We start from the raw sequence: 16,078 nt of genomic DNA on the forward strand, positions 1-16,078 counted from the left end.
CTGTTGAACGAATAACTTTATTGAATTCTACTGAGCATTCTGCCAGTTGCTTTATATTGTTTTGGCCTCACTGCGCGACATGCAGGACCTTAGTTCCCTGCCCAGGGATCAAACCCACACCCCCCGCAGTGGAAGCACGGAGTCTTAGCCAGTGGACCTCCAGGGCAGCCCCTGTTTTAGCCTCTTGATAAACAAGCGAGGTAAACATCAGTGCCCTTATTTTACAGATGAGGGAAATGGAGATCAAAGAGGTTAAGTGACTGTCCATGTGTATGTGGTTTTAAGTGGAAATGCAAGTCCAACTCTTCGTGGCTCCCAAGGCTTTACCCTTTCCACCGTGCCACATCACTTCTCCATGTCCCTCATGAGTTCCTCACCAGAGAGGACCTCATGCTTCCCCCTTTACTTCTTTTTTTTTTTTTTTTTTTTTTTTTTGGTACGCGGGCCTCTCACTGTTGTGGCCTCTCCCGTTGCGGAGCACAGCCTCCGGACGCGCAGGCTCCGCGGACATGGCTCACGGGCCCAGCCGCTCCGCGGCATGTGGGATCTTCCCGGACCGGGGCACGAACCCGTGTCCCCTGCATCGGCAGGCGGACTCTCAACCACTGCGCCACCAGGGAAGCCCCCCCCTTTACTTCTGATGAAATGTTATTTTGCTGCTGCGGAACCAGAGAAAGCCAGACCTTACCATGCTCTTCTTGTCGGCCTTCTGGATCGTGTACCCTGTAATGGCAGTATTCCCATCATCCTTTGGTGGTGTCCATGATAGAGCAACATTCTCTCCCCAGACATCGTCGATCTTCACAACTTGGGGTGGACCCGGACGGTCTGTAGGATGAATTCATGGCATCACTGTGAGGTCACTTTCCCCCCAACCTAGACCTCGTTACAGGAGGATATTTTAAAATGTCCCTTCCTTCCTGTATTTCTACCCACGTTTCTTTTGCATTCTTCTCCTCCGGAGAAGTACAATGCACTCCTACTAATCTTATCTGGAAACCCTTGACTTTCACTTTCATGGAAAGAAAAGGATTTTGAAAGGAAAATGTAAATGAAACTTCAAACATCATTAACCATCCCTGCAGGGGCCTACGACTGGCAGTGAGTCACAGGCTACCCTGCCTAATGGGAAAGGTAAGCTGATGCTAGACTTGAAATCATAGAGCCTACCTGGGCTGTGTAGCTCCAGCTTTCGGTAAGAGGCCCGAAGCCCACAGTCTGTGAGAGAGGTCCTCTGCTGCCCTCAAAAGGCACCTTTAATGGGAGTGAGGAAAACTTATTTCCTCTGCCATCGCTCCCTCCAAGATTCATTTGTATTTATCAGTGTCTCCATGTTATGGAAGTGGAATGCATTTGTGAAGAAATAAAGTCTTTCTTCACTTTATTTTCTGCACTATGAATTTCTGTGACCTCTGACCTTCCAGTAAATTGCAGTAACATTCAGAAAGGCCCAAAGTCAAGTAAACGAAAACTTGGGGGGAGGGATAAATTGGAAGGTTGGGACTGAAATATAACACTAGTATATATAAAATAGATAACTAATAAGAACCTACTGGGTAGCACAGGGAACTCTACCCAACACTCTGTAATGACCTATATGGGAATAGAATCTAAAAAGGAGTGGATATATGTATTCACTTTGCTGTACAGCAGAAACTAACACAACATTGTAAATCGGCTATACTTCAAGAAAAATTAATTAATACAAAAGAAAACTAAATCTTCATTGGGAGGCCCCCTCAAAAAAATCACGCATAGAGGTTCAAGGAAGGACAATAATTATCTTATGTACCTGCATAGTACTTGTTAATTTTTTTCAGAGAAATTTCACGTCTGTTATCCTTTGCAGTGCAAGCAGTACCCTTTCTGTCCTGAAATATTTTTCAGGTATTAAAATGCAACTATAATTATTTCTATTTGAAATGTCACATTGAAAAGAGCAAATATCAGAGTGCTTTCTGGTCATGTTTTTCTCTCTTTTAAGCAACATTTAACATGCAGTCCTCATGGGCTCCGGGGGGTGGAGGGAAACCACAGTGATACTCCTCACTTCCTTTCTACAATGACCAACAATGAGTCTCTACAACCACAGTTTTCTATCTCCTGTTTTCACCAACTTGTCCTACAGACAGATGTCTTCTCCCAGTTCAACTTCCCACCTGCACCCCAGGTCTGCTTTGTCTTCAAAGTTCACGTTGGCTTTTCAAACACTTGCTCCCCAACAGTAAATGGCTAGATTTTTACAGTCATGGCAGAAACATGAACTTGGGACTAATAAAATAAGTAGGATACTAATTGTTACTATTTATTGAACACTTTGAGCGTGTGAGTGACGTGCCAGGCGCTCGTAACTACCTGGTAAAGTAACTACATGGCAAAGTAGGAAAAATAAAAAAGTCCTTCCTCGTGTTTCAGAGGGCAAGGCTCTTCCAGACCCAACCACAAGGGCTTCCATTAAAATAGAGCCAGCGCATAGCACAGGGAGATCAGCTCTGTGCTTTGTGTCCACCTAGAAGGGTGGGATAGGGAGGGTGGGAGGGAGACGCAAGAGGGTGGGGATATGGGGATATATGTCTATGTATAGCTGATTCACTTTGTTATAAAGCAGAAACTAATACAGCGTGGTAAAGCAATTATACTCCAATAAAGATGTTTAAAATAAATTAATTAAATAAATAAAATAAAATGGAGCCAGGCCAGACCCAAGGGCACATAGAACATCCTCAACACTCCTTTCAACTTAACAAAAATCAAGACAGTTTAGTCAGCACGAAAAGATTGCTTAGTTTAAAGGACATGAACTTTCACCTAAGGGAAGGCTTGCCACAGGAAGCTGCTCCTTTGGTTAGAGAGCCTCTAGTTCTAGCACGTGTGCTAAACTATAATCATAAAATTGACTGGAGACAAGGCTTCTCCTAACTCTGCTCTTAAATTCATTTCTTGACATTGCAAAAATTATAGAACAGTTCAAGAGAGAAGGGTCTACTGTAAGAGATCCTCCCTCTATTGCCCTAACTGTGGAAACAAGTAAGAACTAACCTTGTTTGGAGAGGTAAGTATCTAAGCCCTGCACGACCAACCACAATTCAGTCTTTAACTGTTTAACTCTGTTTAGGTGTACCTTTCTTACATTTAATAAAAATTCTTCATTCTCCATTAACGTTACTATTAGCAAATTTTAAATGTAGTAAGAAACATGTTAAACTATATCTAGAATCTATAATGTTTTCTTAATGCAAGAATTCAACATGGGAAATAGTGTTATCATTGAAGAGTTGAGAAACAGAGTAAGAGAGAACTGGATTGTAAAACAGTACTGATAGTTTTCACTAGAAAGTAATATACATTAATTTTCTTTACTATATATGCCCTAAGTCTCCCATGGTTAGTCCTTTTAGTCAGTGAAAAATTATTCTAAAATGCTAACCAATCTTCCTAATTTATCTATTTTTTTAAATTCTAAAAAGAGGAATTTTCTGTAGAGCCAGCCTAACAGAAGAAATTCTGACTCTTGCCTTATTGACAAGGACAATTTGTCTCCATATAGAATGTTCTAGTTCCCTCCTCCAAACCTACCAACAACCTGGATATCAATGGATGCAGTTTCCACGTATTTTTCCACTTTGACCTGCAGATCATATTTCCCAGAATGGCTCCTCTCTGCTTTTCTGATAAATATGATTGTATCGGTCTCAGAGTTGCGAATGTTGATCTGATTCTTATCAATAGGTGCACCATCTTTCTTCCAAGTTACTTCTGGTCTTGGTTTTCCCTTAAAAGAAAAAAAAAAAAGACAGAAAAAGTAGAGGCGGGAGGGGATCAGGTTGTCTCATTTCTTTTCAGCATTAAATAAGTGGGCAGTGGCTTACCCCATCCTAGGCAAGTTTGGAAAATGGCCTGGTGGTGGGCAGTTATAGCAGTAACGTAATATTCACTACTGCCCATTGATTGCATTCTGCATGCAAGGTACTATGTTAGGTATGTGATATTTATAACTTCCCTTACTCTTCACATCAGGATAAGTATCATTATCCTCATTTTTTTTTTTTTTTTTACCGGTACGCGGGCCTCTCACTGCTGTGGCCTCTCCCGTTGCGGGGCACAGGCTCCGGACGCGCAGGCTCAGCGGCCATGGCTCACGGGCCCAGCCGCTCTGCGGCATGTGGGATCCTCCCGGACCAGGGCACGAACCCGTGTCCCCTGCATCGGCAGGCGGACTCTCAACCACTGCGCCACCAGGGAAGCCCCCCCCCTTTTTTGATAAAGGTATTAAATGACTTGCACAAGGCCTTGCAGCTAAGTGCTGGAAGCTGTGGTCTTCTAGCCAGGTCTCTTCAGCTCCAAAGCCTGCACATCACAGCCTAATGGTTCAGAACATGGGCCCTGGGACCCTAGAATCTGTATTTGGATCCTGACTCCACTACTTAATAGCTGTGTGACTTCGGGCAAGTTACTTAAACTCTCTGCCTCAGTTTCCCAATCTGTAAAGTGGAATGAGAGTACCTTTCTTCAGGGTGGTTATCACAACTGAAGTTCTTAGAAAGCATCTGTGCACTGCAGAGGTGTTTCATTAATATCATCTACATGCTAATGATTATTAGTTCCACTCATTTCAGACTTGTCTGTAATTCTCTCTCTGTTCTCTCTAGCAGCTGAAACTATTCTTTAAGAGCAGACTTTGAGGAATTATAATCTCATTCAAGGACATGAGTTTTAGTTTACGTTACAAAGAAACTTCCTAGGATTCCTGAGCACCCAGGCTCACCCCACAGACAGGAACCAAGCATTAATTCCGTTGGGAAACGCACAGCCTTCCCATGGGCTCCTAATGTGACTTGTTGATAGGTTCTGCTAAGGAATGTGAGAGACACACATCAAACCCCTCCCCACAGGGCTTGAAGAATGGTTGCAGGTGCTCAGATGTGCATATGGGAAGTAGAGAACAATACTGTTAAAGATGGGGGAAATAGTTCCAGGTCTCATGTCCTTAAGTGTACAATTTACTATTAACCTACTGGGGGAAAAATTGAGTTCTCTGATAACATATGGAGTGAAAAAAGCACTGGATCCAGTGTCTGGAGATATAGACTCTGTTCATGGCACTACCATTTATTTGCTGTGTGACTTTGGGCAAGTCACTTAGCTTCTCTGAATGTCAGTTTCTTCCCTTCTCAAGCGGGGTAAGGAAATCTGCCATTCCTGCCTCACAAGGTGTATCTGGGGCTCAAATGAGAAAAGGTTCGAGAACTTTAGAGGTTACATAAACATACAAACATGACATACTAGTCTCATCACCCCCTTCCTAGTAGCTGACCAGCCCCTGGGATGCCATACCTATGAGGTCCCTGTTCTCATGCTCTCTCCTCTCCCAGACCCAGGGACAGAGCTGAATACACTCTCCCATTCCCAACAAGATCTGGGAACTGGGATTAGCCCTAGCTGTTGTCATGATGTGGAAACTAGAGAGCTGATTCAGCCCCAATCCAGGGCTGGAGCTGGGTCCTGGGTGCCCGCCTTGTGCCAACTCCTGGTTTTTTTTTTAGGCTGTGGGAGGACAGAAGTGGGAGGAACCTTGCCAAGCCAGCGCCTGCCTCCTCTGCTGTGTTCACACTCACATCCTCCTTGACTTCCGTTCTGATTTCAGGTGCTGTATATGTAGAAGCTAACTGCCTCTTCTAAGGCTGGGCCCCAGGTGCAATGAGAATGGCCTGAACTGGCTGTCCCTTTAGGTTAGTTTTCATGGGAGCCTGTGTTCGAACCAGCTCTGCGTGTGTGTGTGTTTGCAGAGACCTAAACATCCAAATGTTTGCAGAGACCTAAATTCTAGTTCTAAGGCCATGCTGTCTGACGTAACAGCCGTAAGCTCAATGTGGCCATTTAAACTAAAACTAATTAAAATTAAGGAAAATTAAAAATTCATTTCCCCAGTTGCCCTAGTTCCTAGCTGCACCTTTCAAGTCCTCAATAGACACATTTGGCTGCTGGCTACCATATTGGACATTGCATACAGAGAACATTCCTATCATCACAGAAAGTTTTATTGAACACCACTGTTTAGGGGCATAAAAGGAATCAAATGAGTAAGGAGGTAATGGTGCAGTGGGTGTTGTGTGTGTGTGTGTGTGTGTGTGTGTGTGTGTGTGTGTGAGAGAGAGAGAGAGAGAGAGAGAGAGCGCAAAAGTGATTATCATATGCAAAGCCTGGTTAATCTTATAAACAACAGATTCTTTTGAAAGAGCGATGATTTAACAATGTTCATTTTATTTCAGTTAGGGGCATCAAAATTTCAAACTTCAGTTATCCCTCATTGGAATTTGGGTGATTTGAGTGTGGTTTGGGGTAATCGTGGGAAGTAAGGACATGTTGTTTTCCTGAATGTTACAGCAAGAACTTCACTTAAAAGGAAGATCAGTTTTACAGATGGATAGAACCAGAAAGATCTTTAAGCATTTCTTGTTTCGGTGTCTCCTTGGTGTTTCCTCTCTGGCCCCCTGTGGTCCCTGAGCCTCAGACAAGACTAGGGCTCATTTATCTCATGCAGAAGGAAAATCTATGACAGTTTTATAGATTTCTGTACTTGTAAAGCAGGAGGCTGTTGAATCACTCTCCAAATCTCCTCCATCCTTTCCTGCCTTTCCTCTGAGGAAATTCTGAATCATGAATAACTTAAATGCTGAAGTCCCTCCCTCTACTCCTTAAACACCCCAGCATGGGAAGGAGAAAATGAGCAACCCTGAATTATTACCTGGAAAGGTATAACCAGATTGATGGCTTCTCCAACTCTGCGGATATAGGTTTGCTTTAGGTGCCGTGGGATGCGAATCTTTGGAGCCTCTGGATGAGAGTAGAAGAGCGTAAGTTTGCAGTCAGTATCACACACTGGAAGCAGCATTACATAAGCATACTTGTCCTGATACTCACCAGGACTTCCCTACGCTCACGTCTCTGAAGTGAAATCTTAGTTGGGCTACTAACAGGTTATATGTGGTAACTTTGGTTCCAAATGTTTCCTTCAGGGAGAGATGTTTTCACAGCTTGACTTAACAAGATTGTTCCCTGACCTCCTGAATTTTACTACAACTTCCTATTTTTATTATAAGCCTAAAGCAACTTTATAGAAAATCACTAAATTTTCTCTTAGGACCTTATATATTGCTTTCTTAGTTTCTAACAGTGAGTATGTTCTCCAATGAACATTCCATAAAAGATCTACAGTCACCACGTTAGCTGGTAGGGCTGCCCATATTTTCTTACCAGAAAATAATAATAAAAAATGCTTTAGCACCTATTATTTATGTAATGATGTTAGAATTTGATGGTAACTTTCTCCCTTTATGACTAAGGTGAAGTATATAATAGGCAGCCCTAGCCCGCTGTATATTAATGTTCATTAATTAAACACCATGAAGATACTAGAACATGTGGTTGTAAACCCATCAGAAGCAGAGAATCAAGGCTCATGGCTCACAGGGATGAGGTGGGTCCTATCACTTGAGGGCTCTGTATGGAACAGATACTGGGATAAATGCTTTTCACAAAGCGACCAATTTAAACCTCACAGCCACCTTATGACACAGGTACTGTTTTTACTTTATGATAAAGAAGCTAAAGCAACAGGGGTTTAAGTCACTTGCCCCAAGGTGACATAGCCAGGATTAGACCTGGAATCACCTTCCACTGCCTATGCTCTGCTTAGACACATGGACTGCGGGGTCAAGAGAGATCTGGTAAGCTGTGACAAAGCGAGAGAGTGGCATGGACATATATACACTACCAAACGTAAAATAGATAGCTAGTGGGAAGCAGCCGCATAGCACAGGGAGATCAGCTCGGTGCTTTGTGACCACCTAGTGGGCTGGGATAGGGAGGGTGGGAGGGAGGGAGACGCAAGAGGGAAGAGGTATGGGAACATATGTATATGTATAACTGATTCACTTTGTTATAAAGCAGAAACTAACACACCATTGTAAAGCAATTATACTCCAATAAAGATGTAAAAAAAAAATAAAAAAGAGAGATCTGGGTTTGAGTTCCAGATCAGACAGTAGATCTGGTCTCAGCCTATTCCGTAAAACTGGGATGATAACAGCATCTAATTCACAGCATTGTAGTGAGGATTAAATAAGGTCATCCATATAAAGTGTTTAGCATAATGGCTGAGAATAGTAAATGCTCAATAAACTTTAGGGGAAGAAGATGAAGATGATGGTAGTGGTGGTGATTACTGAATGCTGGAGCTGGAAGAGAACTTGAGAGATCCTCTAACTCCCTAACTTTACATAGGAGGAAAAGGAGACTCAGCGAGGTTCTGTAGCACATTACACCATCATCATAATAAAAGCTAACATATACCAAGGGCTTATTATGTGGCCAGCATTCTGTTAAGCAAATAACATGGATTAATTTATTCAACTCTCACAACCTCTTGATGTAAGTACTATTATTGTATACATTTTGCAGATGAAGAAATTAAGGCTCAGGAATATCAAGTCCCTTGCCTGAGACCACATGGTTAATAAATGAAGGAAACAGGACTCAGCTTTCATAGTCTGTCTCTAGAATCTAATAAGAAAATGTGCATGCTTCATACTTTCTACCATCCATCCATCCACCCATCCACCCATCCATCCATCCATCCATCCATCCATCTATCCCCTAACTTACTCCCAAAAGGTTTCAGGCAGTCACACCATAAGTCTGTGGCTCAACACGGTCCAGACCCAGATGTTCAGACCCCTTCCTGGTATTCTTTTCCCTGGAGCACCGATTCTCAAATTTTTTGGTCTCAGAATCCCATTACACTCTTAAAAATCATCAAAGGCCCTGCAAAGCTTTTGTTTATGTGGACTGTATCTATCATATATACCATATTAGAAGTTAAAACCAATAAATTTTGAAATACTTATATATTTATTGCTTGAAAAATAATAACAACATAAATATCATTTAAATGAAAACAACCATATTTACATTAACAAAAATTTGTGATATGAGTGGCATTATTTTATATTTTGGCAAATCTCTTTAATGTCTGACTTAATAGAGGCTAGCTGGACTTTATTTGTTTCTGCCTCTAATCTGTTGCAATACGCTGTTTTGGTTGAAGTACATGAAGAAAATTTGTCTTCACACAGACAGGAAGAATACTTTAAGAAACTTTTCAGACAATTGTGGGTATTCCTCTTTGATTCTACACTAAAACACGAGCTATAATTTCTTAAGGGTTAGCTGCAGTATGGAACCTGAAAAATTCTATGAACTTTTCATATCTGTTACATTAAACCCCATTGGTCTGCCTTCCATTTTGAATGTATCTTACCCACGCATGATTTTTTTTAACTTGCATTGGTCATTTGGAAAATATTGCTTCAATGAATCATGCAGATTGTTCAAATGTTGAAATATTGCATTATTCAATGTCAAAAAATTACATTTGCTACTATCACCACCTACTTCATCAGAAAAGATTTTAAGTATTGGAAAGCTGCCAAGTCCATGATGGTGGATACCAGTTGTCCATAATTTTAATTTTTGCTTCAAAGATTAAAGTTTTTCATTGACAAGTTGACAATATATACTATAAGTTGTTTTCCTTCAAGTAACAGGCTCACTCCATTCATTTTCTAGAAAATGTCTGCCAAATACCCAAGTCTGGCTAGCCGGAGTTTGTCACTCTGTCATTCTTTCGAGGAAGAATGGAGTTTCATGGAAAAGGTCGCGAGTTTAGGCTCTAATTCAGTTGCACAAATGCTTTACAAATGCTTTTCCTAGAGACAACTATCGTACTACCATATTTAGCATAAGAGTTTCACATATACTTTGCATTTCATTGTCATACAGAGTATAGAAAAAAAGTGTACTCAAGAACCAAGGTTTAAGAACATTAATGATTCATATGTATCGTCAAGAACGCTCCAAGGCAAAGCTGGCCCTTTAATTTGAATTGCGAGTGCATGGTGGTGAGGAAGAAAAGACCAGCCAGACAGTTTGGTGGCACAGATTGGATCTGTGCTAAGGCACCAGCAGTTTTACACATCATCACTTTTGTACCATCAGTGCAGAGGCCAAGCATTGAAAAGGGAAAACAATGTGTTCATATTATTATGAAAATGGTTTTGACCTCGCAGACTCACTTGAGCCATTTTGCTGCTGTATGGTTTGTTTGAAATGCTTCAGGCAGCCCAGCTGCCTATTGGCTCATGGAACCTGGTGTAGTTATCTGGTCCTCATACCAAGTTATAAACCGGGAGCTGACCTCCCACGCTGCCTATAAAGGGCAGTTTTGTTCATTTCTAACTCCCAGGAGACATTAATAAAATATCAAAGGAGTGACAACAAAATAGGAGGGTTTGAGAAAGAAAGAGGTTAAAAAAAATGTGAAATGGAGACAAAATTTTGAAAGCCTTGCCACCTACCTACGATTTCTTTCACGAGGATGGGCTGAGAGTAGTACTTGGGCTCGCTGGCACCGGCGGCGTTCACAGCTTTCACGCGCACAAAGATCCTTGCATCCGTTGGCAGACCTGTGATGGTGAACTTGGTCTTCTCGATCAGCTCTGTGTTTGCAACTATCCAGTTGTCAGCTAAAATCCATTAAGAAAAAAAAAAAGAAAGAAAAGACAAGAAGGAAGAATGGTGGTTAGTGAAAGAAATCATCCTGTTAAACAGTCAACTCCAAATTAGTATTTTACTCAAAATTAAATCATTTGGAGAGAATGTGACTTTGGTCTGGACTCAGACTATATGGCTGGGTGTTTTTCATATTTAAATGAAAAATGGCCTAGAATGGCTAATGTAAATAGCAGAAGAATGATAATCAGATTCTGCCATCTTTGAAAAACCTCTTATTCAGGATACTAGGGTACCCTGAACAATGGTAACTGTCCCAGGAATTCTGTAGTAGTTTATCCCAATTTGGTTTTACAAGGTACATTTTTACAATTGATGTAACCATGATGTTTAATCATCTATATATATTAAAGTTCAGAAAAAGGGGAAAATGCTATTCTTATGAATGAGAGACACCAACCTTTACAGTCATATGATCTCTCCATTTTATCCTGGCTGGTTTATTATTATAAGACATTAATATGGGCATGGGAAATCTTATCATGCTCCCAATGATGAAGAAAAGAAGCTTATATCCACGGCAAAAGGAACCACAACTCAGGAGCCAAGACCTCATAAGGAACTGGCACGATCTTTCACCACAATCAAAAGTTCTGATTTTTAAAATGCTTTTGGTGGCTTTGTCTACAACAGCAAGAAAACTTAAACCCAGAATCCAGGTTTTACAAATATTGCAGGTTCTAAAAGTTTGTATGCATTATTATGCCCACGGGGGGATAAAAAGAAGCTTGGATCCCACATTGTAAACTCACCGCCCGCCCTCCCCCCTCCATCTTTAAGGGCTTTTTTGTGTGGGGGTGTACTTCAGGCTGGGGCATAGAACATTCCCAGAAACTTTATCATACAGTAAGAAAGTTTGAGAGCTCTCAGAGAATACTTTACCTGGTAGATCATATGCAGCCTCCCCATTTTCACCAGACTGTTTTGCTGATGTACCTTTGAGAATCCATCATTAAAATTAATTAAAGACACCCACTTTCACAACAGAAGAATGTCATATCAGTAGTCAGCATTCTCTGTTAGTAAAGTGTGAAAAGTATGCAAAGATATTTGTCTTCAGAACAGTGATGGAAGAGACCAAACACATTAGAGGAGGGGGTAATTCCTCAGGAGGGGCACAGCCTGCTCTATTCAGACTGTGGGGTTTTTTTTGTCCTGAGGCACTTGCCACAGAGAAGAAGAGGAGAAAGGAGGCTGGGGCACCTCCAACTGTGGGAGCAAGAGGTAGAGAACAACACAGCAAGACCCTGGAGACAAAGGCGGAGCAGGTTCTGGACTCTACAGGGGAGCAGTACACAGTGGAACAGTCTACCCTTGCTCCTGTCCCTGCTACTTCAGCCTGGGAGGGTCCTGTGGGGCCCCAGGGAACGCAGTTCTCCCACTACGGGGCTCACACATCAGAGTCTGGGAGTGAGGGCACTTGAGATATGGCCAGCCCCGTCTTACCAGGAAATGAAAAGGCTCTCCATGGAAGTGGAAACTGCCCCAGCAGCCCAGGAGGCAGCACCTGGTTGCCATGACAACAAGCTCTTGGTCTGGCAAACTGAGCTGTCCTGGTTCCCGCATTCCACACGGTGGAGGGAATGCTGCTGACTCACAGAGTGCCTGGAGGTGCACCCCACTAGTTTGGGACGATGACCATCTAGGTTATCAGGAACAGAGCAGGGGGGTGGGGACTAGACTGGCCCCTCTTGGAACCTTCTCCTCTCTCTTATTTCAAGCCTTCTAAGAGCATCAGGGAGAAAGGGCAGCAAGCGAGAAGCGTGTGGATGGTACAAATTGCTTAGGACTTTGAAAAAGAGATACATCTTGAAGCCAATGGTCTGTTTGGGAGCTACTGTGTTGATATTTCCACAATCAAGAGACGATCGATGAGAATGTGAAGTAGGAGACTGAGAAAACAGGCATGAAAGAGTTAAGAACTAGGGAAGAAGAAAATTTCAAGAGAAAACAGGACGAAACGAGATCAGAGGGATATGGTGTATCACGTTGATTGATTTGCGTATATTGAAGAATCCTTGCATTCCTGGAATAAACCCCACTTGATCACGGTGTATGATCCTTTTAGTGTGCTGTTGGGACCTAATGAAACTTAAAAGCTTTTGCACAGCAAAGGAAACCATAAACAAGACCAAAAGACAACCCTCAGAATGGGAGATCATATTTGAACTACTTGAGGGAAAGAGAAAGAAAACGGGAAGGGAGTGTGAAAGTTATTTAATACATGAGGAGAATTTTTAAGGAAGAAGAGTAAAATGGTGCAGGCATTAAACAATAAAATAAACACCAAGAGAAAGACAGAGTCCAAACCAACACACGATCTTATGAAAGAAAGAGTTATCTTACAGAGTAAAACCTGCCATATCTAAAAGCATTAAACACTTCAGAAAATTAGTCTGGAGGACAACAGCCATTAAAAGAGAATGAAGAATAGGGCAGCCACATAAAGGAAGTAAGAAAAGACTGCAAGAAGAAAGATATACACGTTATAAAAAAACTTCCATAGAAAGCTAATTCCAAAATGTTACGTGGCAAAATATATACACAATAATGACTGTGTACATATATATATGTATATGCGGGTATACATATATATCTACACAGACAACACACAGAATTATGTAAAATACACTTCATTGCATTTTATCTAAGGTGGGTAACATCAAAATGACAGCCATCTATCATTTTGCTGTATCTTCTTACTTTTTAAACCTATCAGAAAGAAAAGAGTAAACAATTTGCTCTGTTTCATACATACACAAAAGGTTTGTATTCATCACACAGAAGATTGGAAAGTTCTGTTAGCTGGGAGGTATAAATAACAGAGAGGAGGGCTTGGGAGTTTTTCAAATTGGTGGAGGGGAATGGAATGGGAATAAACCATACTCCAAAGCACTCAAGATTATAATGTCTCCACTGGTTTTGGTTAGTGGCTGTCTAAGCCCTGGAAAAATCAACAATAGTGTTCTGTGAGTGAGTGCATGTGAATGGAACTAAGTGTCACCAAGATGCTTTATTCTCCCTTTCTCTCTCCTCTCCCGACCAACACTGGTTATTTCCACGCGTGCCCCCATCCAGAAGCCTGGGGCTTCTTCTTCAGCAGTTTTCTCTTCAACGTTAGAAATTTCTTCTCCATAGAGGTTTTCCTTCTGGGGAAGTGTTCACACTCCTGGTTTCCCAAATGTGCTCTGGAGTCTCTCTTTCCTTCACGTAAGATCCACGTTAAAGTTTGGGGTCCAAAGGGTTTTCTTAGAGTTAGAGACCAAGTCTGGGCCTCTCATTTGTGGAGAAGGAACAAACTTCCCTGGTGGATTGTTTCCCTACCATGACCTAGAATGCAGCCCGAGTCCAGAGCTGGGGCAATTTTATTCACCCATCTCCAAATCATGACAAGTATGAAATCAAAAACACAAGAAGCTTTTAGTGAAGTTCACATCTTTTTTTGGTTTTAGGTGCACTCTGGCCTATATTTTCTTGTGTCATTTTCTCTTTTTCTATTATTTCTATCAACAAGGGGTTTTTTTGCCTATTTCTCTTCCCCTCCTAAATTTAAGCCATTAAATTTTTATGCACCCGTATCCTGAGACAAGTTACTGCCATAATGTTGAATCTATTTCGTACAGCCTCTGGGATTTAATGCTGATTCTTTTAAACACTGAAAGTTGTCCTTAATTATTCTTTTTTTTCCTTTAAGAAGGCACAATTGATCACCAGATGGTCAAGTATATAATCTCTCTTTATTACCCAGAAATAGGCAGCTCTGTTGATAGCTGACCTCTGCTCAGTATAGAGTTTAGAATTTCCAACTTGCTTTATCCTGCCTAGAATTTTATGTTGCTTTGGTACATTTTAATTCCACCAATTCAAGAAGTGGGAATCCCTGAAGTTTGATCAGAATCTCTCCTCCTATGTCCTAGATCACTTGTGTTGTCGGATCTGGGAGCCTACCTGGGATATTTCTGAGATCTCTATTTGTTAGTCAAGTAACAAAGAAGGGCTAAATTTTCATCCATCATAGAAGGATGACCTTTGGCTTGTTGTCATTTTCAGTAGGAAGGAGATGAGTTCCCAAGAAAGAGCAACAAAAGGGGGGCATACCTCACCTATTGATGACGGTATTCGTTTGAACTACTAGTTGTACTTACTTCCTTCAAAGCAATACTCTAGCACATAGCCATCTAAACCTGCTGCACCAATCTGGTCGGGGGGCCGCCACTTCATTGTGACAGTGGTGTCAGTTACAGAGTCAACAGCCAGAAGAGTAGGTGGGCTGGTTACAGCTTCAGAGATAAAAGAGACAGAAAAAGAAGAAATTATTAAGTACAGAATTATGGCACAGGAACTGTGATAAAATGAACTAGGATACAAATAAAAATATACACAGGGACTTCCCTGGTGGCACAGTGATTAAGAATACGCCTGCCAATGCAGGGGACATGGGTTCGAGCCCTGGTCCGGGAAGATCCCACATGCCGCTGAGCAACTAAGCCCGTGAGCCACAACTACTGAAGCCCACACGCCTAGAGCCTGTGCTCTGCAACAAGAGAAGCCACCACAATGAGAAGCCCGTGCACCGCAGTGAAGAGTAGCCCCTGCTCGCCACAACTAGAGAAAGCCCACGCACAGCAACGAAGACCCAACACAGCTAAAAATAAGTAAGTAAATAAATAATAAAAAATATACACAGAAGCCCCCACGTGTTAATAAAATTCAACGAGACTCCTCGAGCATATGCTGTGTTTACGGCAAAGATCTGCCAGATGTGAAAATTTTTTTATCAACGCTGTCACACTTTCCCTCCATTTGGGAGGTTGACATGGGAGTCTGGGAGGCCCAGAAAGTTGAAAAAGTCAAAGTTTGAGATCTAATGATCTAGAGTAAATTTTCCATAACTTTCTAATTTTAAAGTGCAAACTCTTGTACTAAACATTTCTATTGAAAAATCTACTCACTACCAGAAAATAGTGGAGACGTCTTGTCTTCTCTTTCTTTGCCTTTACTGAACTGACATTTTTGGTTCAATAGATAACATTTAAAGTGTGACTATAAAGCAAAGAGACTAGCTTTCAAGTGTGCTTGGTCGAATTGATGTCAATTTGTTTTAGTTACAGTGTTTACACCAGGGTGCTGGGTTATACTTTCAGAAGGACAAATGGGGGTAGTCTTGTGTCAATGGGCCCAGCTACATGTTTCCAGTGGGAAGGGGCAAACAGAGCCACCCACAGCTGTCCTTGGGATTCTGGTAATAAATTCCAGGGCCTACATCATGAAGGCATTCAACTCTATTGTGTTGTTTGTAATTTCTTAGAAAATTGCCCCTAACCACCTCTAGTCTCCTACTCCTGTATCACCCTAAGAAGCTTCCAGGTCTGCTCCAGTTAGAGGTCAGAAGGAAGCAGTCACAATCTGGGGCAACGATTTTCATGACAAAGACACACCTCTCTTGACT

At 41.7% G+C, this 16,078-nt stretch overlaps 1 protein-coding gene across 1 annotated transcript in view; it reads right to left on the reverse strand.

Moving 5' to 3' along the window:
- The window catches only part of MYBPC1 (myosin binding protein C1), a 104,809-nt gene that overhangs the window by 8,199 nt on the left and 80,532 nt on the right, over window positions 1-16,078 (reverse strand). Inside the window, exons 26-31 of the mRNA XM_024732130.1 lie at window positions 14,775-14,909; window positions 11,512-11,565; window positions 10,416-10,583; window positions 6,746-6,834; window positions 3,577-3,772; window positions 689-828 (exon numbers count right to left, since the gene is read on the reverse strand). Of these exons, the coding sequence (XP_024587898.1) occupies window positions 689-828; window positions 3,577-3,772; window positions 6,746-6,834; window positions 10,416-10,583; window positions 11,512-11,565; window positions 14,775-14,909 (782 nt within the window). The remainder of the gene's footprint in view (window positions 1-688; window positions 829-3,576; window positions 3,773-6,745; window positions 6,835-10,415; window positions 10,584-11,511; window positions 11,566-14,774; window positions 14,910-16,078) is intronic.

Source organism: Neophocaena asiaeorientalis, unplaced genomic scaffold, assembly GCF_003031525.2.
Source record: "Neophocaena asiaeorientalis asiaeorientalis breed wild unplaced genomic scaffold, Neophocaena_asiaeorientalis_V1.1 scaffold418, whole genome shotgun sequence".
NCBI classification, from domain to species: Eukaryota; Metazoa; Chordata; class Mammalia; order Artiodactyla; family Phocoenidae; genus Neophocaena; species Neophocaena asiaeorientalis.